The following is a 22,690-nucleotide window of genomic DNA, read 5'->3' on the forward strand; positions in this document are numbered from 1 at the left end:
TCCAGAACTGGAAAATACATTTCTGTTGTTTAAAAGCCACCCAATCTATACTATTTTGTTATGTCAGCCCAAATGGACTAAAACAATGACCAAATTGGATTAATACCTGGAATAAAAGGTTCTTTACCATCTAAAAATCAATCAACACACTCAAATACTTGTTTCAGTTATTCAAAATGAGTAAAATACTCCATAGCAGTATACCCTGTCTGCTTGTGTGATCCTTTTCAACAGTGTCTTCTACTTTTGCTGTAAATAAACCTACATAAAAATTAAAATGTTTGTGAACTCCTTTAAAATAAAAAAGGAGTAAAACAATGTAATTATCACCAAGGATCAGGACAGGAAATACATACACCCACCATCTATTCATAATGCAAAATCATAGAAATAAGAAATAGACGTTGTCTTAGGTCAGGTTCCTGAGAAGGACCTAGAATCCCTGAGATAGAGACACATATATATATGCTTTTTTGGAAAATCTGTTCTTCCAGAAAATACTGTAAAGGAGACAGAAACAAAGGCTAGGGAAAGGACTAAGCAAAAATGAGATATTTGGCAAAAGTTAATTTTAATGTCATTAACAGGTAGCTTCTGTAATATAAATAGCAAAACCAATTTTTCTACCTTGAAACAAGATGGCTGGGCTTCAAGCTTCGTATTATTCAGTTGTCTATCACCAAAGGGAGTATAACATCTTATATTTCTCTAGGCAAGGCAGCTTCCTTGAGTCAAAGACAATGCTGTGCAGAAGATCACAGTATTTAGTCATTAGCCCCAGTACTCACAGCAAAAAAAAGGATATTTTGGCAATGCACTATTTATTCTAACAAAGGAACATCCTTTAAAAAAAACCAAACCTTTGGCAAACAGCATAATTAATGAGCAAACATTAAAAGTTTTTACTTTGGAATCAATAGTGCAACTATCACCGTATCTTTTATACTGTACAAGAATTCTTTAACAGTTATACAAGGACAAAAACTAATCTTAATTTTTGTCATAGTTGTAGAGCTGTATACAGTTGGGTGTAAGTTTACTGCAGCTACCAGATCGAATACTCTTTTTCTAAAGTAAATTTCAGAGAAATTATATCCTAAAATAATACACAGGCAGAAAATTTATTGGAAAAATCACTATCAAACTTCTTAATAATTTAAAGTAAACAGATTTAATATGATTTTTGGAAATTATAAGAAAATAATAACTTAGTAAATTATATATATTTAACTATGTATATAATATATATAAATATATATATGCACATGTATCAGAAGGTTTTAAATGCTAGTGAGAATGTGATTCTATTATTTATGATGGACTAATTCAAATAAAGTCCCATTTCTTCAATAATTTTATTTTCAATGAAGTTTTATTACATTTTATAAACTATATTAAAATTATTTTACTGTGTTTAAAAAATCTAGGGACATTTGAGAATGAATTATTTCTCCATTCAAATTCATACTGAAATATATCAACCTATTTTTCATTTTAGTCTTGTTAAAACATGCTTTGCACATATAATAATAAATTGAACCACTAGCTTGAACTTAATATTGGATTAAGCATAGATTTATGTTCAAAATTTTTTACTAAGCTGAAATGAATTCAAAAAACATAGAATTAAATTTCAAGTAATACCTGAGATTTCTCAGATCACTGAGAAATGATATACTGGAAGTCTGAGTTACAGAATATATTCAAATAAGACAATAGTTGACTAAATGAAATTTCACGTTTCTTTTTCTAGTTTTGCTATATGTGTAGCTATACATATGTAGGTGTGTATATATGTATATTTGTACATATACATAATTGCATATCAAAACATAGATGTATGTATATATACACATACATGTACACATATGGAGAGAGATGGTTGGATTTTGCTTCCAGTTATTTATGATAAAACTTATTAACAGCACATGATACAAATAATCCAGTAAGGACAGTTTAAACAGAAGATTGAAGAAGATACAGTGGACTACTTAATGGTTAAAAACAATACACATCTATTATCTCACATTTCTGCAGACTGGAAGTCAGAAATCTGTTTCAAAGGCTGAAAATCAAGGCTGATGCAAGCCCATTGCTATGGAAGCTTTAGGATCTAAACTATTTCCTTGCCTTCTCTAGCTTCTAGAGGCTGCCTGCATCCTCTGGCTCATGTCCCCTTCTTCCATTGTCAGATCCAACAGATAGCATCTTCTCTCTGACCACTGACATTCTTATGTCTCTCTCTCTATCCCTCTGCTCTCTGTTTCCATTATCATGTCACCTTCAAAGTCTGTGATCATCCTGCCTCCCTCTTATAAGGTTACTTGTGATTACATTGGTCTCACTTAGATAACATAGGATAATCTCCCTATGTCAAAATTCTTAATCATGTTTGCAAGTCCTTTGGCAATGTATGTAACTTATTCACAGGTTTGGGGATTAGGACGTAAATATTGTTGAAAGGCTATTATTCAAGCCAACACAGCTATATTATAAATACATCCCAAAAATGTAAAATCAGAGAGAGATATAATTAAGTACCAGTCCTACAAGAAAAAGTAACTTTTAAATGATGATAAAAGAAATAAATTCCCTGACAAATGGTGTCTTATCTATGCAAACTCGTTAGCTAACTTGATGTCAACTGAATGATGGAAAACTTTATAATGGTTTTTCTGCCCTTATGATGAATAAATCCAAATAAATAAATCCCAAAATTAAGATATGAAATCAATTAAACTGGGTACGGGAATTAAAAATGTGTAACATCTATAGATTTAGTACAAGTCCAGTCAAAATCTCAGCAGATAATTTTGTGGATGTCAACAAACTGATGTGAAGTTTATATGGAAACACAAAAGTTGCAGAATAGCAAACACAGTACTGAAGTAGAATAAAGTCTAAGACTGAGGGGCGCCTGGGTGGCTCAGTCGGTTAAGCGTCCGACTTCAGCTCAGGTCACGATCTCACGGTCCGTGAGTTCGAGCCCCACATAGGGCTCTGGGCTGATGGCTCAGAGCCTGGAGCCTGCTTCCGATTCTGTGTCTCCCTCTCTCTCTGCCCCTCCCCCGTTCATGCTCTGTCTCTCTATGTCTCAAAAATAAATAAACGTTAAAAAAATAAAAAAAAAAGTCTGAGACTGATACTGCTTGACTTTAGAATTTACTATAAAGCTACAGTAATTAAGGCAGTGTGGTACTGGCAAAAGAACAAAGAGATCAATGCAGAAGAGCCCAGAAAAAGACCCACTCCTTTGGCGTAGCAGCAAAGCCAATATAATGAAGAAAGGATAGTCTTCAACAAATAGTTATGAACAACTGGATATCCACATGCAAAAAACAAAAAAACAAAACACAAAAAAACTTAAAACGAAAATTAACTTAAAATGAATCCTAGACATTAATGTAAAATGCAAAACTCTAAAATTCTTAGCAGACAACATAAAAGAAAATCTAGAGCTTGGCAACAACTTTTTATATACAACCAAAAGTATGACTCACAAAATAAAAAAGTTGATAAGCTTGACTTTATTAAAATTAAAAACTTCTTCTCTGTGGGAAGACACTATTAGGGGAATGGAAGACGAGCCACACTGAGAGAAAACATTTACAACAAGCATATATGATGAAGGACTATTGTTCAAAATAACACAAAGAACTCTTAAAACACAACAGTATGAAAACAAACAAGTAGGTTAAAAAATAAGACCTGAACAGACCCATCACCAAAAATGGTATATAGATGGCAAATAAAAGTATGGAAAGATGATCCACATTATAAAGCACCAGGGAAATGAAGTTTAGAAAAACCATGAGATACACACCTATTAGAGTGAGCAAAATCCAAAACACTGACAACACCAAATGTAGACAAGGATATGTAGCAATAGGAATTCACTGCTGGCAGGAATGTAAAATGATACATCCACTCTGTAAGACAGTTTGGCAGTTTCCTATAAGTATAAATCTACAAATGGCATTGTCTTTTGGTTTTTCAGGGCTAACTGCCAATGTATGTGATTAAGTCCTCTCTGCTTCCTGTGGGAAAATGGCTAATTACTTTATATTCTCCATTAAATTTTCATTTTCTCTTCAACCACCATTTCCTTCCATAGTACACTTCAACACGAACAGACGCGTGGTCTGGAGTTTCTTCTTCACATTCTACTTATTGGACACTTTCTTGAAAATGCCCCCATATCATTTCAAATTCATTATGTATTAAACAAGATAAACACCTTTCTCTCAAAAGGAATAGCTCTATCTCATGTCCCCATTTATATACCATTATATATCCTAAAGCTAGACATTGCCAAATAAAGTTGAATTTTCCCTGGTCCTTTCTACAAGTAGCCAACCAAGACACTTAGTTTACTATTTTTTCAGAACGTCTCTCAATCAATTTTTCCCAATTCTCAATGTCATTGTGGTGCTTATCAACTCATTACTCCTTGCCTGGGTTGCTGAAAAGGCTCTTTGAATAGTCTGACTTTTGATCTTTCCTGTTCCAATTTGTATGCCTGAGAGCATCTAGATCAGTCTTTAATAACAGTTTAGTCTAACATGCTTCTTAAATTCTGTCAATGTCCCATCCTCTTTGTGGTCCTGCAGATCAATGGAATCAAATTTTCCCCAAACATGCCAAGTGTATTCTTAAAGCTAATGTGAAATTTATGTTATATTTATTCTGAAATGCCCACCTTACTGTTCTCCCCCTTCACCTGCCGCTGAGAGGGGGCACGGTGGGTGGAAAGGACGCGCCTGGAGGCGGTGGCTGCAGACTCTGGGCGGGAGGGAGCAGAGGAGCCATGAAGAAAGGAGCCCCGCCGCGGCTGTAGGAGCTGAGCGCATGCGCGGATGTGGTCTGCCGCCGCCGCCGCCGCCGCCGTCGCCGTCGCCGTCGCGGCCGCTTCCACCTCCCGCCCGCTTGGCTGCTCCGGTCTCTTCCCGCCTTGGTCCGCCCAGGCCCACGGCGTCTCTCTCGCACTGGCCAAAAGCTTTCCTTGCTTTTGACGAACTCCAAGTACGAGAAAAATATAGTGCTGCTTGGTCAGATTTGAACTTAAGATGATCTATTTTTATTGCTCACGTTTAAGTTTTCTCTTCCAATCAACAGGTAGGTTCCCACTCCCCCTCCCTAATTCAATACTCCAGATTTCATTATTCCTTTTACACTTGGTTACAAACTATTTCATGAACGTGTCTTCATTATGAATGCATGTTACATAACTGAAGCTTAAGATGAATATTTCCCTTACACAAATACTTTTATATTCTAATTTTGCAATTTAAAATAATCTAAAATAACTGCCTAGGCAGTTGATTTTAATCTTTTTTATGTCAGACAAATGAAGGAAGATTTTCGGGGAAATCAGTAATTTAACACACTTTACAAATATATATACAACAGTTTTAAAAAGCAAAATTATATTTTCAGTCAAGTGAAAATTGTGCAGCTAATCTAGATGTTAAAAAGTAGAGTGATGGGGGCGCCTGGGTGGCTCAGTCTGTTAAGCGGCCGACTTCGGCTCAGGTCCTGATCTCGCGGTCCGTGAGTTTGAGCCCCGCGTCGGGCTCTGTGCTGACAGCTCAGAGCCTGGAGCCTGTTTTCAGATACTGTGTCTCCCTCTCTCTGACCCTCCCCTGTTCATGCTCTGTCTCTCCCCGTCTCAAAAATAAATAAACGTTAAAAATAAATAAAAAAAAATAGAGTGATGGCTCACATTTAAAGAGCTTTTTACTCTGAAGACATAAAAAAATTGCTGTGAACTTTTATGTGTCATAGCAGTTCCTTTTTGAAATGATGAAGAACATCCTTGAGAAGTTCATCTTTAACTGATGCTCACTGTTTGAAAAGTTTTATGATTATAGCCAAAGGAGTATGTATTATAGCTTACAACAAATGGTATTGCTTCATAAGACAACGTAGCTGCCCAGAAATGTCAATTATGGAAAAAAAAAAAAATCTTAGCAAATATTTAAGAAATAATGTGTCTTTCAAGCATGAAATTTCTTTAAGCCTCGTGTTTTGTCTTGGCAAATAGAAGAAAGGCAGATGCATTTACTTTAATGATATTTAAATGGGGAAGTAATTTTGTAAATCTTTACCGGAGCAACATATGGACTTTTATCAGTAAATGCTATTTTACATGGGATCAAAATAATTTAAATCAGTATTGTCCTTATGCGCACTCACCTATGTACTAATAAGAGCTGAATTTTCAGTGGTATGGCATAGTCTAGGGACGGCAGAGCTTGAGTTTGGATTTAAGTGGGTAAAGCTTAAGGATGTAGGAGGGTTAAAAGACAGGGTTCCCTTCATGAAATCTATCAGGAAGGCAAAAGAGATTGAGGCATCAAGATTTCTTTTAAGAGTAGAAGTGTGACTAAGTTCTGAGGGAGAAAGTAGGAAGAAAGGAAGAAACTCAGTAGGAATAAAGGTTTTGGAATGAAGCATGAAAACTAACATTTATTTGTCTGTTGTATGCCAAATACTGGACTTTGTGTTTTGCAAAAGTTATTTTTATTTTATTTTTTAAAGTTCATTTATTTTTGAGAGCAAGAGAGCATGAGTTGAGGAGGGGCAGAGAACGAGGAGAAAGAGAATTCCAAGCAGGCTTCACTCTGTCAGCGCAGAACCCAATGTGGGGCTCTAACTCATGAACCTTGAGATCATGACTTGAGCTGAAGTCACTGTTACAATGGGAGGAGAGCAACAGCTCAGCTTCAACAATTTATTTTCTGCTCATTTTTTGTTTAATTTTACTAACATTCCCATACAACTCCACACATTGAATATGTATCTCCTTTACATGGCAGCTGTCTTTGAGTTTCCATCTTTTATGCTGATAAAGGTTCATCAGCATTTGTGGCTATTTATTTACAGATTTAAAGTACTACTACCTAGTAACTGTTTCAGTTGTTCTCCAGGCCTGAGAAATTAATGAATTAATTAATTAATAAAACAAGCACACAATATATAGGTTTCAGATATGTCACTTTTTTTTAATGTTTCTTTATTTTTGAAAGAGAGAGAGAGAAAGAGGGAGAGAGAGTGTGAGCAGGGGAGGGGCAGAGAGAGAGAGGAGACACAGAATCCAAAACAGGCTCCAAGCTCTGAGCTGTCAGCACAGAGTCTGATGCAGAGCTGGAATTTGCAGAGCTGGGAGATCATGACCTGATCTGAAGTCGGACACTTAACCGACTGAGCCACCCAGGAGTCCCTCAGATATGTCATTATTAATGTTTGGGGGCATGTAGCACTTTCCAAATGTCTTTCCTTGGGAACTTCTCTCCCTCAAGTGATTCCTGCTTTGTTTCACATTTCTTTTGTCTTCCTTTATTTCCTGCTTGTTGTTGTAGAGAATTAGCTCTGTGCTATAATTTCAGGTTTATTCTCTCATTTCCAGTGCTTCCTTCAGGAAACCAAGGGGAAAAAAAAAAAGTCGAATATTGGAAGTTGTTCTTACTGGTCAGTAACAGTTTATTGCATCTGTTCCATCAGAAGGGATCTTTCTTCTTTGAGACTCTATACTTTTTGTGTTGGCTCACTAACACTACCCACCAGGTTGCCTATCTGCCTCTGTTACATCCCTTCTCTTCAAATTGGAGAGGATATATTTAATGTATATTTTAAAGAATTTTATCTATTCAATTTTTCTCTCACTACACAACTTTTCACTGCATGTATAAGGAATATTATGATTTAGGTAAAAATTTGTAGCATCTTCTGTTTTGCGTCAGGAATAACATTGTTTGCATAAAAAATTTGCATATATAAAATGGTGAATTTATTTGATTAAATCATTTCCCCTCATGACCTTTCATCTCTTAAACCAAGAGATTTATTTCTAGGCAATAGAAGGTCTCTTTACCAAGGAATTATCTACTTTATGGTAGACAATTCTATTAAGTTTTGTCTATAGCAGTGCTATATAGTAGAACTTTCCACATTCATATAAATATTCTGTATCTTCACCATCCAATATATTAGCCACTAGTCACATGTCTACTGAACACTTAAAATGTTGTCAGTACAACTGAAGAACTAACTTTAATTTTCATTATTTTAAGTAGTCACAAATGGCTAGTGATCATTAAACTATATTGGAGAAGACAGAATTGTATACAGAAGGTTTTGGTGTCCATTGTTAAGACTTTAGCATAAATTTTGGTCATATAAAAGGTTAATAGGACATTAACAAACAAAAATTCTGAAACCAAGGATATTTTGAAGAATGTCAGTACTGTTTCTCACAGTGGCTACACTAGCTTGTATTCCTGCCAATAGTCCATGACAGTTCCTTTTTCTCCATGTCCTCACCAATACTTGTTTCTTGTGTTTTTTATTTTAGCCATTCTGAAATGGTATCTCATTGTAGTTTTGATTCTCATTTCCCTGGTGATGAGTGTGAGAAATTAACCCACTGGCCCAATCAAAGGAGGGATGTGGAGACTTGGAGCACAGTGAAGTGAGGCTTTAATCAACGTTCTTGCAAAAGTGGGTGTCTGATGGACAGGCACACTTGGGGCAGTTACAGCAGGCATTTTATCTCCTAGCATGCAAGTCACTCCCCTGATTTCTCATTGGCTAAGTATACAGAGGTTACAGCCTTACCTGGAAGTTGCCTATGCCCATGGAAGGCAAAAAGTACATTCCTTGAGGTGATGCGGAGACTTCAATTCTTTAGTGCGTGCTCATTGCAAAGCCAGTGAAAAATAAGCTGGGAAATGGAGAGGGGAAGAAGAACCATGAAGTGAAGTGTCTAAGGGCCTGGGGCTCCATTGTTGGGGGGAGCAGGTTTTGTACATATTTCCAATAGATTGTAAACCTATTAACTAGACAGCACAGCTTTTATTTGGTATTTCTGAAAATGAATCATCTCACTTACTTCTCACAATGAGTGATGTTGAATATCTTTCCATGTGTCTTTTGGCCATCTCTATGTCTTCTTTGGAGAAATGTCTGTTCATGTCTCTTCTGCCCATTTTAAGTTGGATTTTTGGGGGGGGTGTTAAATTTTGTCCCTTCTTTATATATTTTGAATACTAATCCTTTATTGGATATGCCATTTGCAAATATCTTTTCCCATTCAATAGGTTGCCTTTTAGTTTTATTGATTGTTTCCTTCACCATACAGAAACTTTCTTTTGATGTAGTACCAATAGTTTATTTTCTTTTATTTTCTTTGCTGTACTAGTGATACTTTAGGGTGAACAATTATTCATTTGTTTATTTTATGCAACTGCCCTTGTGCATGACATCATATTTTACATGCTTCTTTTAGGAACTAAATTCGTGTGTGTGTGTGTGTGTGTGTGTGTGTGTGTGTGTGTCAAGGTCCTGTTCAATCCAGAAAATAATTAGGTTATTAAATACCAGCTGTGGCATCAACTGCCAGCACACTGCCCAGCATCAAGAAGTACAGAGAACACAACCAATTGATGGTGCAAGATAATTTAACCTACTTCCCCACCCTCATTCAACCAGACAGTGTTTTTGAGAAAGACTGAAGGAGTAAGATGAAATGAATAAGAGAGGTTGTTTGTTTTCTATCAAGATAGAGCACTGAAAAAAAAAATAACATTTATTTTTGAGAGACAGAGTGCCAGCGGGGGAGGGGCAGAGAGAGAGGGAGACACAGAATCCAAAGTAGGCTCCAGGCTCTGAATTGTCAGCCGAGGGCCCAATGTGGGACTCAAACTCACGAACTGTGAGATCATGACCTGATCTGAAGGTGGAAGCTCAATGGACTGGACACTCAGGCGCCCCCAAAATAGAGGACTTTAAACTTTGAACTATATAAAACCAAAACTTACATTTCTGCTATTTGGCAAGTAAGATTTCATGATTAAGATCATTTTACTTTATTATCTATGTAGTCCAGATTAGATGTCAGCAAACTTTATCCTGGGTCATATCTGGCCCACTGCTTGTTTATGTAAATAAAGTTTTATTGAAATGCAGCTCTACTCATTTGTCCATGTACTGTGTGTGTTTAGCTTTTGTGCTAAAAAGGAAGGGTTGAGTATTTGAGAAAGAGACTGAATAGCCCACAAAATCTAAAATATTAATCATCCTGCCCCTTGTGGAAAAACTAGATTTTACTGTATACAAAACAAGGTACCCACAAAAATCAGTGGTTTAATACAACAGAAATTTACATCTTGCTAATGCCTTGTGTCTATCACAGATTAATGAAGCTATGCCTCACACAGTTGATCAAGAACCCGAATTGACAGAAGCTCAAGCTTCATTATATGTGATCCATGATGATCTTGAATTACACAACAGAAGAAGAAAGAGTTGAAGGGAAGAGGTGTTACATTATGAGTTTTACATGCTTCTGCTTAGAAATGATATAATGTTCTTTCATTCATAACCCATTTCCCAGGTTTAGACCCAGAGATTGCCTAACAATGAAGAAAGTGGGAAATGTTGGAGAGCTCATGGTTATGGAGTAAGTAGTAAATAATTCTGTAAAAATTATGTAAAAAATGATGAAGGTATATTTTTCTGCTCCTCTAGTTGGTATGTGAATGAATTTCAACCCACGTGCATGTCATATTTTCTCTGACTTCTTTCTTAACTTTAGGGTTGCTTTTATGTTTCATGTGTTGATTATATATTTGTATATACACATATATATGTATACATATACATATATATACATATGCATATACATATACATATACATACACACACACACACACACACACGTATACATATATATGCATTTTAGATGGGGATATGTTTTACTCTAACTTTTAGTTTGTTATCTTTTCCTGAGAATTCAGTTTCTTACACATTAAGGTTATATTTTATCACTTTGAGATAAATTATTATTACCTTAGTTTGTAATTTCTGTTATTTTATCCTTTTTTTTTTTCATCTATCTACTATTTACTTATAAAGACCACTTTTACTTTGGCTTTACTTTCTGATGTGGCACAGATGGTATTTGTTTAATGTATTTGTTTAATGGGAATGTTTAGTATTAAGTTTAAAAATACACATTTTAATCTAATTTTTCAAATTCCTCAAATTATCAAGAAGTGAACCCATATCATTTTAGTTTTCCCAAGTTATATTTAAATACAGCTTAATTTTAAATTCCTCCGGTTGTATATTAATCATTTTTACAATGCCACTTATATTACTTTTTTAGTACTTTCTGTGAATAGTACCTTCTGAGTCTACTAAAGTTGCCTAACAGAATTCCTACTGAAGGAAGACCAGGGGTGATGAGATGCTAAGGCTGGGGAGTGAGAAATTTTAATTACAAGCATGATTTGTTTCAAGGGTAGGGGTATTCTTGCTTAGCTGACTTCTCAGGATGCTTTCTAAAACTGTATTTTACAAGAAAGTGTACAGATGGGCCTAGGAGAAGGTTCAAGAGCCTGACTAAAATTTGATCAAGCAAAGAATATTTGTCAATGCCTACTCATTACGTGAGACCGATCCTGGGTAACATTTTTTTTGGTAAAAGTTTCCATGACCATTCTCCCATAAAGGCCAGTGCACGTTTCTATGAAAGCATACATTATACTACATTACAAAACAGTCTTTTATAAACATTTCTGTAATCTTTTTCTACAGCTAACCCATCAGTTCTTTAGAGCATTAATTTTGCTGAGTTCTCAATTCCAGGTATACCATCTCATATGTAGTAGATGCTACATACATTTTCTTTTGTTAAGAAAATGAATATTTACAGTTATATGGATGATAGCGTATGTTTTCCACTAAGTAATTTTTGATAGAAATATGATGCAGGTAAAAATTAAGGAAAAATCAGAAAGGGAAAATAATATTTACTGAAAGTAATTCTCTTCTAAATTACAATTTTACAAATAGCTCCTCTGCCTACATAACACAAATCTGTGAGCAGTGATTTTTCTTGTATTCATAATATAGTTTTGTGAATTTTTATATTACCATGACACAGTTCATGTTTCAATAGTTTGTAATGCTAATCTAATATTTAGTAGCAACAGTGGTAATGAAACATACTAATATCAGATACTTAAAATTGGTGGTTAAATATATACTACTCAGTAGATTTTCTTACCTGCGTCTTATAAATATGCTGGTGATTTGCAGTGATAGGAAAGATCTCTAAATATCTTTACACAGGGAGCCAGATGGCCTTCTACCATGACCTTTGCCCAATGCTATTAGCATCCAAGGGTGCTGAGAAGCTCTGGCTCATTATCCACAACCAGATGTTTTCTACTTCTCTATCACTATTGCTAAGTGGTGGTTAATGTCTAGCACAATGGGTATTTGCTTGAACCTATGATCCATGAAATGTTGTCTCTTAAAATACAAATACCACCCACTGGCAGAGACTGCTCCCCATGCATTTGTAATTCAATCATTCTTCTTTATTAGAAATCCTGCTATAATCTCAGAGATATTTTATTTAATATTTTCTCAACTTTCCCAGCTGGCAGCAAGTAAGAATATTCTAGCCTAAGAAAGAATAAAGTTAAAAATTGGAATAATCCAGAAATTACTTCTTGAATATTCATTGTTTCAGATAAATAACCACAATGAGTTAACTCCATAAACGTCACATAAACTTCTAATTTCTCCATCACCTTCCAGAAAGCCTGTTACTAAGAAAAGGAGTGGAAACTGTTTCAGTTACTAGAAAGCTGTATGCCCTAACAGGATTAATAGTCAGTTTTCTCTAAGTTGACTAATGAAAGTCAGTCTTTCACAGTCTGGTCTATTCTGGATGAACTGATGTAACTGAAATTATAGATAGCCTTAAACTTGGAGGAACAAAGTATGCTGACCTAATTAAGGCATGGGGTGTAGTGCATATTTATCTTACTTCGTGCCAAGCTACACAATATATGAAGTGTTATGTCTGGTGTGATTTTTCCAGGATTGTCTTTTAATTATAAAGGTTTGTCTACTTGTCTATAATGCCAGAAACAGTAGAAAGAAGGCTACTTATTACTGGTAAGGTGGATTCATATATCAGGATCCAAAAAATGGAGACCACTCTTGTGGCCTGGCCCACATCACACATCTAAGCCTATGTCAGCTTGCACTTTGTGGTAACACCTGTCAAGGAAACCTAATACAAACCAACCAATCTGTCCAATTCCTCTAATTCAACTTTAGATAGCTTACCCTAGAAAATATGACCTGCTAGCCTTGTAAGGAAATCCTTGACCTTCTAGCCAATCATGCCCTGTTTCTGCACTGTCTCTTCTCACATTCTATAAAACTCGCTCTTGCCCAGAATCCTTCAGGAAGAGTGTTTCACTGCTTGTGAGGCACTCTACTCCCTTTATTCATGGATTGTTTTCCTTTGAACTTGTTACTCAGTTGTTTTAGTTTTGTCATTTGACACTATTAGAAACTTCAACAAAGACTTTTGCAATTTTTTAAATTGGTAAGATAGGTATGCCACAAAACTAGTTCTTTTTTGTAAAAATATTGCATTATGTAGTGGACTATAGACTGATCTGTCAAATTTTATTTATTCATCCATTAAGTATTTGTTATATGGTGGACATTCTATGATAAACTGTTTATGTATTGGTAAGCATTAGAGTTAGGAATCCTTTTATGGAGAATTCTAAAACCACATTTTGATGAGAGGATCTCTCTCTTTCATTCTTCTTACTAAAGTATGTGGCTACATTCTTCAATAACAAGTTATTTCCATTTCATTTGACTATCTTATAAATATATTAGATCAAATTTTAATGACATGATGAGATTACAAGACTTTTTTTCCCTTTGGAATTGTTTTTCACAGTGATTTTAAGTTTAATTTTTCATATAACAATACAGATAGATAAAAGGTGAACCTGTAGATAGGGCTGTGAATAACCCATATCAAGTGCATTTCATAAAATATATCTGAGAAGATACAGCTCCAAATCAGGGCTAATGGCTTATTGAGAAAATATGATTGAGGCTGGATTTTATACAGTACTTGTGCTTAATTCCTAAATTGGGAGACTGCAAAATACAACCTTATAGCTATATGCAGAGATACTGCCCTCAATGGGATTTGTTCCATAATTGAGCCCTACTAGATATGCTGTTTGAATGTGGCTTACTTTGATTTTATAAGAATGAGATTCTTCTTTGGATTAAAAATGATGCCAATATTGTAACACTTTTTTTTAATGTAGCTTTTAGGCAAGCTACAGGTTAGCTTCTTACATCATAAAACCATGATTGTCCTTAAGCAAAATTAACCATGTGTATTGTCCTAGGTGTTCCAGAAACAGAGCCAGAGACACAGTTTCAAGTGTTAATAGTTTGTTTGAGAAATGCAGTGTGAGGGTGGTAGAGATGAAGAGAAAAAAGGCAAGGAAATGCAGCAACATGGTGCTATAACCTTACCTGCCTGCTTGGTATGAACTGCAGAAAGGAACAGGAGGCTGGTCCCCAGCAGCTCAGCATGTTTGCTTAGCATGGGAGCTTATCCGGGAAAGTTTGTAAGGAGAATGTATACCTAGCTGTATGCCACGGACGAGAAAAAGGCAGAGGGATGTATAATCAGCCCCTGTATACTCTTTCTTTTGTGTTAGTGAAAGTAGGACACAGGTAGCTAACACTCCAGATTGCATCATCTTCCATCTCAGAGTTTGGACAAAAAACCAAATTGCATACCCTGCAGTAGGACATTTCATCCAGATCTAAACGTGGAAGGGTGATTTGTTTCAAGTAAGTAGTAAGGAGGAAAAAGGCAGAGGCAGTTGATAGAGGGAATCTGAGAATGTGCACAATATGTGCATCCAGTAACCATTCTTCCTGAGCATTTCCATAGTACTGAATTCTAGTGGCTAAAGGCTATATTCAGTAGGTCTTAGTTTTTGAAATGTCTGTTTCTCACAGTAGCCTTCAGGGTCCTTGAAAACCTATATTGTTCTTCATTCATGTTTAGGGTATTGCCTAATACATAATAAGTATAGAGTATATAATTGTTTAATGAATGGTTGGTTATATGAGGTAAAAAGTGAAGAGAGATAGTAATTCTCACACAAGGAGTAGTTTTAAATAGCAATAGATCTAGCTATTGTGTTTAAGAGCAGAAAAGGAGAGAACATTAATTCCTCATGCCTTAGGGCAGACCTTTGGTGCCAGTTTGTCTACACTCTAAAGGATTTTCACTCTTTAGAATATTTTCCCTCTTCTATTTTACTCAGGATAGACACTAAGTAGAATGAAGGGAATAAAATTGTCAAAAGCCTATTTATTAACACTTGTGGAATTTGTGTAGGGTTTTAGAGTGTCCTTGAAAGTAGGGGAAGGATTCAGACTGTGTTTAGGATCTCAGGGAGCTAGGCTAATGTCAGTGTCCTCTAATTAGAATTGAATAAATCATCTATTTCTGAAAAGTCTGCCAACCAACAAATATTCTATATACACCAACATGAAAACCATACTAGGTTCACCGATCATTAAAAAATAGTATATAGTGTTCCTGTATTACTTAATAACTTTTCCTTCTATTTGTGAATCATCTATACAAATTTTAGGAATCTAAGAACCAGTGAGGATGGGTCCATTTTAGAGTATAGGTTGGAAAAAAAAACCTAAATAGAACATGGAGTGATTTTTAGAAGCATATGACTTATGACAAAAACCTATGTTTATTTGCCTATTGAGAGCTCCACTTACATATCTAATAAATATTGCAAATTTAACATGTTGGTTACTTGCAGCCAAACCTAATCTTAAATTTTATAAACCTCAATATAATATGGAAGATAGAATTTTACTATCAGAAAACTTCTTAAACTTATATATTTAACTTTATAAAAATAAAGCCTCATTTTTTTTACCTTCCTAAATTTGTCACAGGTAGATTTAAAACTTTATAAGAGCCCTTTCCATTCTTTAGTTTTGGAAACTACTAAATTCATCCAACCTTAATATTTACTATTGAAGAGACAGTAACTAAATTGTGTATGTGATGTTAAAAGATAACATAACTAGTGAGCAATAAAACTGGAATAGAAACCTGACCTTCTAATGCTTTTTTTAGCATTTTCGTGGAAACCAAAGCAAATTAATTGTAATTTCGGGTAACTATGAATCAGTAAATGCTTCCTTGCTTGTGCGTTGTTGTTATTGTTTTTATTAGAATATTCTCTGTACACTATTGGATTCCTTCCTTCTTTTAGTTGTTCTTTTTCTTTTCTTTTCTATAGTTAAATGTCTCTGTTTTTTCCTGTCCTTTCTCACAACAGAGACCTTTGGGCTCTTAGCTAATAACAAACATTTGTTGAGGTAACAAAGAAATCATATTTGAATGGTTTAATATACACCTTCAGTGTTGGTAAGTAGAATACAAACTCTGTTTGTATACTAAAGCAAATTTTGAGAAAATACTGGTAGGAAATGAGTCAAAATGATGAGACTCTTCCAGGCAAACCATGTGAAAAATCTGTAACAATCAGTTCCAAAGCAGACTGACCTTTAGTGCATGAATCTAAGGGTCATCATTTTGATATTTCCCCATGGCTAGGAAATTTTAGGAGTTGGAAAGACTCTTCTGATACCTGAGATTGAAAAAAGTATCCAGGTATGCTGAAAACTATAGAAAGCTTATGAAGAAAATTGAAGAAGATAAAAAGAAATGGAAAAACATTCTGTGCTCATGGATTGGAAGAATAAATATTGTTAAAATGTCAATACTACCCAAAGCTATCTACACATTCAATGCAATCCCAATCAAAATTGCACCAGCATTCTTCTCGAAGCTAGAATAGTCAATCCTAAAATTTGTATGGAACCACAAAAGACCCCGAATAGCTAAGAAATATTGAAGAAGAAGACCAAAGAGGGAGGCCTCACAATCTCAGACTTTAGCCTCTACTACAAAGCTATAATCATCAAGATGGCATGGTATTGGCACAAAAACAGACACAGAGACCAATGGAATAGATAGAGACTCCAGAATTGGACCCAGAAATATATGGCCAACTAATCTTTGACAAAGCAGGAAAGAATATCCAATGGAAAAAAAAGACAGTCTCTTTAACAAATGGTGCTGGGAGAACTGGACAGCAACATGCAGAAGAATGAAACTAGACCACTTTCTTACACCATTCACAAAAATAAACTCAAAATGGATAAATGACCTGAATGTCAGACAGGAAACCATCAAAACCCTAGAAGAAAGCAGGAAAAAAACCTCTCTGACATCAGCCACAGCAATTTCTTACTTGCCACATCTCCAAAGGCAAGGGAATTAAAAGCAAAAATGAACTATTGGGACCTCATGAAGATAAAAAGCTTCTGCACTGCAAGGGAAACATCAACAAAACTAAAAGGCAACCAACAGAGTGGGAAAATATATTTGCAAATGACATATCGGACAAAGGGCTAGTATCCAAAATCTATAAAGAACTCACCAAACTCCACACCCAAAAAACAAATAATCTAGTGAAGAAATGGGCAGAAGACATGAATAGACACTTCTCTAAAGAAGACATCCGGATGGCCAACAGGCACATGGAAAGATGCTCAACAGCACTCCTCATGGGGGAAATACAAATCAAAGCCACACTGAGATATCACCTCACGCCAGTCAGAGTGGCTAATATGAACAAATCAGGAGACTGTAGATGTTGGCGAGGATGTGGAGAAATGGGAACCCTCTCGCAGTGTTGGTGGGAATGCAAACTGGTGCAGCCGCTCTGGAAAACAGTGTGGAGGTTCCTCAAAAAATTAAAAATAGATCTACCCTATGACCCAGCAATCATACTGCTAGGAATTTACCCAAGGGATACAAGAGTGCTGATGCATAGGGGCACTTGTACCCCAATGTTTATAGCAGCACTTTCAACAATAGCCAAATTATGGAAAGAGCCTAAATGTCCATCAACTGATGAATGGATAAACAAATTGTGGTTTATATACTTAATGGAATATCACTTGGCAATGAGAAAGAATGAAATATGGCCTTTTGTAGCAACGTGGATGGAACTGGAGAGTGTTATGCTAAGTGAAATAAGTCATACAGAGAAAGACAGATACCATGTTTTCACTCTTATGTGGATTCTGAGAAACTTGACAGAAGACCATGGGGGAGGGGAAGGGAAAACAAAAAGAGAGGGAGGGAGGCAAACCATAAGAGACTCTTAAAAACTGAGAATAAACTGAGGGTTGATGGGGGGTGGGAGGGAGGGGAAAGTGGGTGATGGGCATTGAGGAGGGCACCTGTTGGGATGAGCCCTGGGTGTTGTATGGAAACCAATATGACAATAACCTTCATAATAAAAGAAAGAAAGAAAGAAAAGGATCCAGTAGCTTACCTTATTGCTTAATTTGTGTTTGGCAGAAAAGGAAATTGCTATTAATAGACATCAATAGACTGACAATGGTTCATTGTATTTCCCTGTGTAAGGCATTCTGTATTGGAAAGAGAAATAGTTCCCAATGGAGATATGAGTGTGATACAAGTGGAAGGGATTTCTTTTCCTTCCAACTTTTTTTGCTGCTCAGCACTAGCTTTCAAGCATATCTTTAACCTTTTCTGTCCACTCTGTTCACAAATGTTCTTTTCTTCACAGTTGCTACATGTGGTAGAACTATTATGAACTCTCATTATATTGTATTTATCTGTTTTACATAACTAAAGGCTATTAGAGTTCATTTCTATTTATTCAACTATTTGTGTTTAATTTTCAGGGAACCAATAAATAAAACTCAAGGGATCTAAAAGCTGCCAGTTACTGGAATATACTCTGTCTCTTTGCATGCATGTTAAGTACTGACATAAGTGTTCATACTTTGTTTTCCATCCTTGCTTTTGTACAGGAATTTCATACATAAGATGACCCTTTAAATATATTAAAAAGATAAGACTGTTATATATTCAGAAACTGTTCTGACCCATTTAAAATGGTCCCAAAAAGACATTAAAAGATAATTTTTTTAAAAAAAGGTAAAATCATGACTTACATATAGTATAATAGTGAACTCACATTATCTAGTTTATTTTGCTCATATAATATGAGGGAATAGACAGATGTTATAACTAACTTAAAAAGTGAAAAATGCGCAAATTTATATGAAGTAAAAGAATGTTGTGGCAAATTGCAAATGGGGACAAAATTCATTTTCACATAGGGGAGAGAAATTCAGTTGAAATCACTACCCAAAGAACAGGATAGAATTTACATATCTATCAGAAAAGAAATTTAAATGGCTAAAATAGAAGTTAAAAGGTTTATTTAGCCAGTGTGCATCTGGAAGCACCTGAAGACCCAGAGATGCCCTACTAAGGCAGACTCAGGGTTGTCACAGCTTAAGAGAAATTAAGTACCTGTCATTATGGTTTTGGTTTAAGTGCCAGTTTTCAGCTTTAGTCAAAACTTGCAGTTTGAAATTGGTCCTATTTTCATGCCCTTTGCTTGAGATCTCCGGTATAATGCTGACAGCCATCAAAACAATATTTCTATAAACTATTTTTGTCAGCTTCAGAGGATTATCAGCTAGTAAAGGTTCACAGGATGGGGGTGTGGGTAACTTGCAATAAAGAAAAGGTAGCAATAGTGGAAATATGGGAGGAAAACTGGGAATCCTCTAGCATGTCCATTTTCATCTTTCTGCAAATCCTGTATTTACTTGAATTCGTTGGTATTATTATCCTCTTCTACACAAGAAAGTAAAAGAAATGAACTGTTAATGACTTTAATATAGTGTGCATTCAGAGCTAGACACAATGCAATACTGTTACTAGAGAAGAATGCTTAAAAACCTGGATGAGAATCTGCCTGCCACGATAGCCACCCCACTGCATAAGGACCACTATGACTATGACAGTTTGACCACGCGTGTGCACACACACACACACACACACACACACAATTTAGAATATAATAAACTCTTTAGGAGTCAGAAGAATGAGCAATTATTTAGACAAAAACTCTAAGTTTAAAATTAGGATAAAATGGCTTGATTGAAAAATTCATATTTCATAAATCATGTTCAACCAGTTCTAAGGTATTTTTTCTTTTGAACTTCCTTTACTATTTATTTTTCACATAATTTTAAATATTAAGCAATGGTTCCTAAATCAATAGCTTAAATTTTAAAATAAACATCCTGTCGTTTTTTCATTCTATAGAATTTTTTGTATTATGTGTCCATTTGGCTATTTCAGATATTCACAGTTCCTCTAATACAAAAAAAACCTTCTGAATCATTTCTATTCCAGCAATGTGTAAGTTGTAGAAAAGCTACTGGCAACTGAAATTGCATGATTCTTTTTTTATTGCTCATTAGTTTATGGACAGTCTAACTTAATCCTTTAAAGAGAATTATGATTGTGTTATTGCTTACATTTGTATGCTAATAACAGCAAGCTATGGATCAGAATTAGTATAAAATGCTTAATTACAAATAAATGTGACAGTAATGTGATAACTTAGAAGTTAAATTCAGATCATTTCTAATAGATGAAATAGGAACTAATTATCTGCTTTCTACCTAACAATTCTTAAATAGTGGTGTTGGCCATAGCAGAATTCACAGGGTGGAGGGTAAGATTGTCTACTGAATTTTATAGAATAAAATGATAAATTAATTACTCTTTATAAAACACTATTTTGGGATTTTTGCTTTGATACTTCTCTAAAAGAAACCTGGGTGAAAATATTCCTTTCACGTGAATAGATCTGAATCTGACAAATGACTAAATCAAATGTCCAATTCAATTATTTAAAGATCAAGATTATAGCACAAAAACATTTTTTTTTCATTTAATTCAGGTTTCTAACTGCAAAATGCTCAAAAAGTAAAAACAAACAAACAAACAAAAGCATACAGTGATTCTAGGAATGAACTAGACGATATAAGGTGATAGATTGTTGTCAGTAAAATTTGAAATTACATTTCTCTACAATAACCATAAAAGTAAACAAGGCAACTAAGGAAAATTAAAGTAATTGTATATTCATACATATGCTTTAACTTTTTTGACCTATTTACCAAAGAGAATTGCATGCAAATTTCTATTAGAAAAAAATGCATTCAAATCCAATAATTCAGAGCTTGAGCCAGTTCATCCAATATTTGGCTGAAATTTATACTTTCAGATTGTCGACATGGTTATGTACCTTAAAATAGTGAATTGTCTTTAGGTATTTCAGTTTTGCAAAAATCTATAAAAAGCTATTTTATGCATATAAGAAATTCATATTAAATCATTAAAACAAATCTAATAATCTTCATTAGTTTTTTTCCAGTTATAATCATAAAAATAAGTCACAATGAAACATTTAATATTGCATATCTGCAATAATACATTTATGCTTTTTGCTAGAACATTCCTCATGGATAGTGACCATTACATATCCTATCCTATCCATTCCTATCACAATTTAAAAAGAAAAAAAATGCTTTATGAAGCAAAAATATAAATACTAAGTAATTAGGTGTTCATGGAAAGAATGTGATCAATAAATGGGACATTTGATGCTATTTTTATTTCTAACCTTCACTTATCATATTTTATTGGTTTAGTTTGCAAATCATTGGTTATAGAAGTTTCTAATGATATTCTGATTCTTAACTGTTTCCCAGAAGAAGCTACTATAAATCATAATAATATTGACATTAAAAACACATTAAGTACAGATATCATGTTTTATTTTTTAGAGTCTATTTCCAATTATTGATGTTCTTCAGTAAGCTCTCCATTTCTTATACACACTGGACCTATATAATTCACATGTGTCTTTCTAACCAATTTTTATTTCTTTATTTATTAAATTTATTATAGATAGAGAGTGTGTGAGCAGAGGAGGGGCAGAGAGAGAGGGAGATAGAGGATCAAAGCAGGCTTCATGCTGACAGCAGTGAGCCTGATATGGGGCTCGAACTCATGGACCATGAGATCATGACCTGAGCTGAAGTCAGATGCTCAACCAACTGAGCCACCCAGGTGCCGTTTTAACCAATATTTAAATGAAAATTCCATGTTAAGTACCACCAGGTCATCCCTCATAATAGTGTCAGTGGTAAAGGACACTGTCAGCAATGGAAAATGTGATTATTCTTTGAAAAAGACATAGGATTATTCTTCTGGCAAATCCTCTGGTAAGATTTAAATTGACATAAGACAGATCAACAGGAAAAATTCTAATTTAATGTTGCATGCATGGGAACCTCACATACATGACAGGTTCAAACACAAAAAGGTAAAATGAGGTATATATGCCATCTTAAGCTAAGGAATGGGATAGGGATTCTCAAAAGAACGAGGGCAATTCATAAGGCAATAGGAAGAAGAGCATATGTTTGGGAATTAAATGTTAGTTCTGCCTTACAGATGGGTCACAAATAAAATTTATCTCTGGTAATAACTCTTATTATAGGAAACATCACAATTTAGATTTTTCTAGGGTGTTAAGGCATGGGCAAAATTTCTCTGGAGCCTGCATGATGTTGATTGCCTTCAGCTCAAAATCGTCCATGTGCCAAAGTGACGCATTTTAGGGGGGATTTGTTCTGAGTCCCTTCATTGTGCTAATTCTACTAAGAATGGTAGGCTTATAAATATAAATTCACAAGTTGTAAAGTATCTTAAGTTTTGTTTTTTTTCTACACTGAAATTTATTGTTATTCCCTGGGGGGGAAAACAACTTTTATACATATATTAAAGAGTTTTAGCTCTGGAAATATTTTTTTAGCAAACATA

At 34.9% G+C, this 22,690-nt stretch overlaps 1 protein-coding gene across 1 annotated transcript in view; it reads right to left on the minus strand.

Moving 5' to 3' along the window:
• Positions 1 to 633: 633 nt before the first annotated feature.
• The window catches only part of LOC144616066 (uncharacterized), a 36,751-nt gene continuing 14,694 nt past the window's right edge, over positions 634 to 22,690 (minus strand). The window contains exons 2-3 of the mRNA XM_078445149.2: positions 4,700 to 5,016; positions 634 to 743 (exon numbers count right to left, since the gene is read on the minus strand). Of these exons, the coding sequence (XP_078301275.2) occupies positions 4,717 to 5,016 (300 nt within the window). The 3' untranslated portion in view covers positions 634 to 743; positions 4,700 to 4,716. The remainder of the gene's footprint in view (positions 744 to 4,699; positions 5,017 to 22,690) is intronic.

This window comes from Panthera onca, chromosome B1, assembly GCF_046562875.1.
Source record: "Panthera onca isolate mPanOnc1 chromosome B1, mPanOnc1 haplotype 2, whole genome shotgun sequence".
NCBI lineage: Eukaryota > Metazoa > Chordata > Mammalia > Carnivora > Felidae > Panthera > Panthera onca.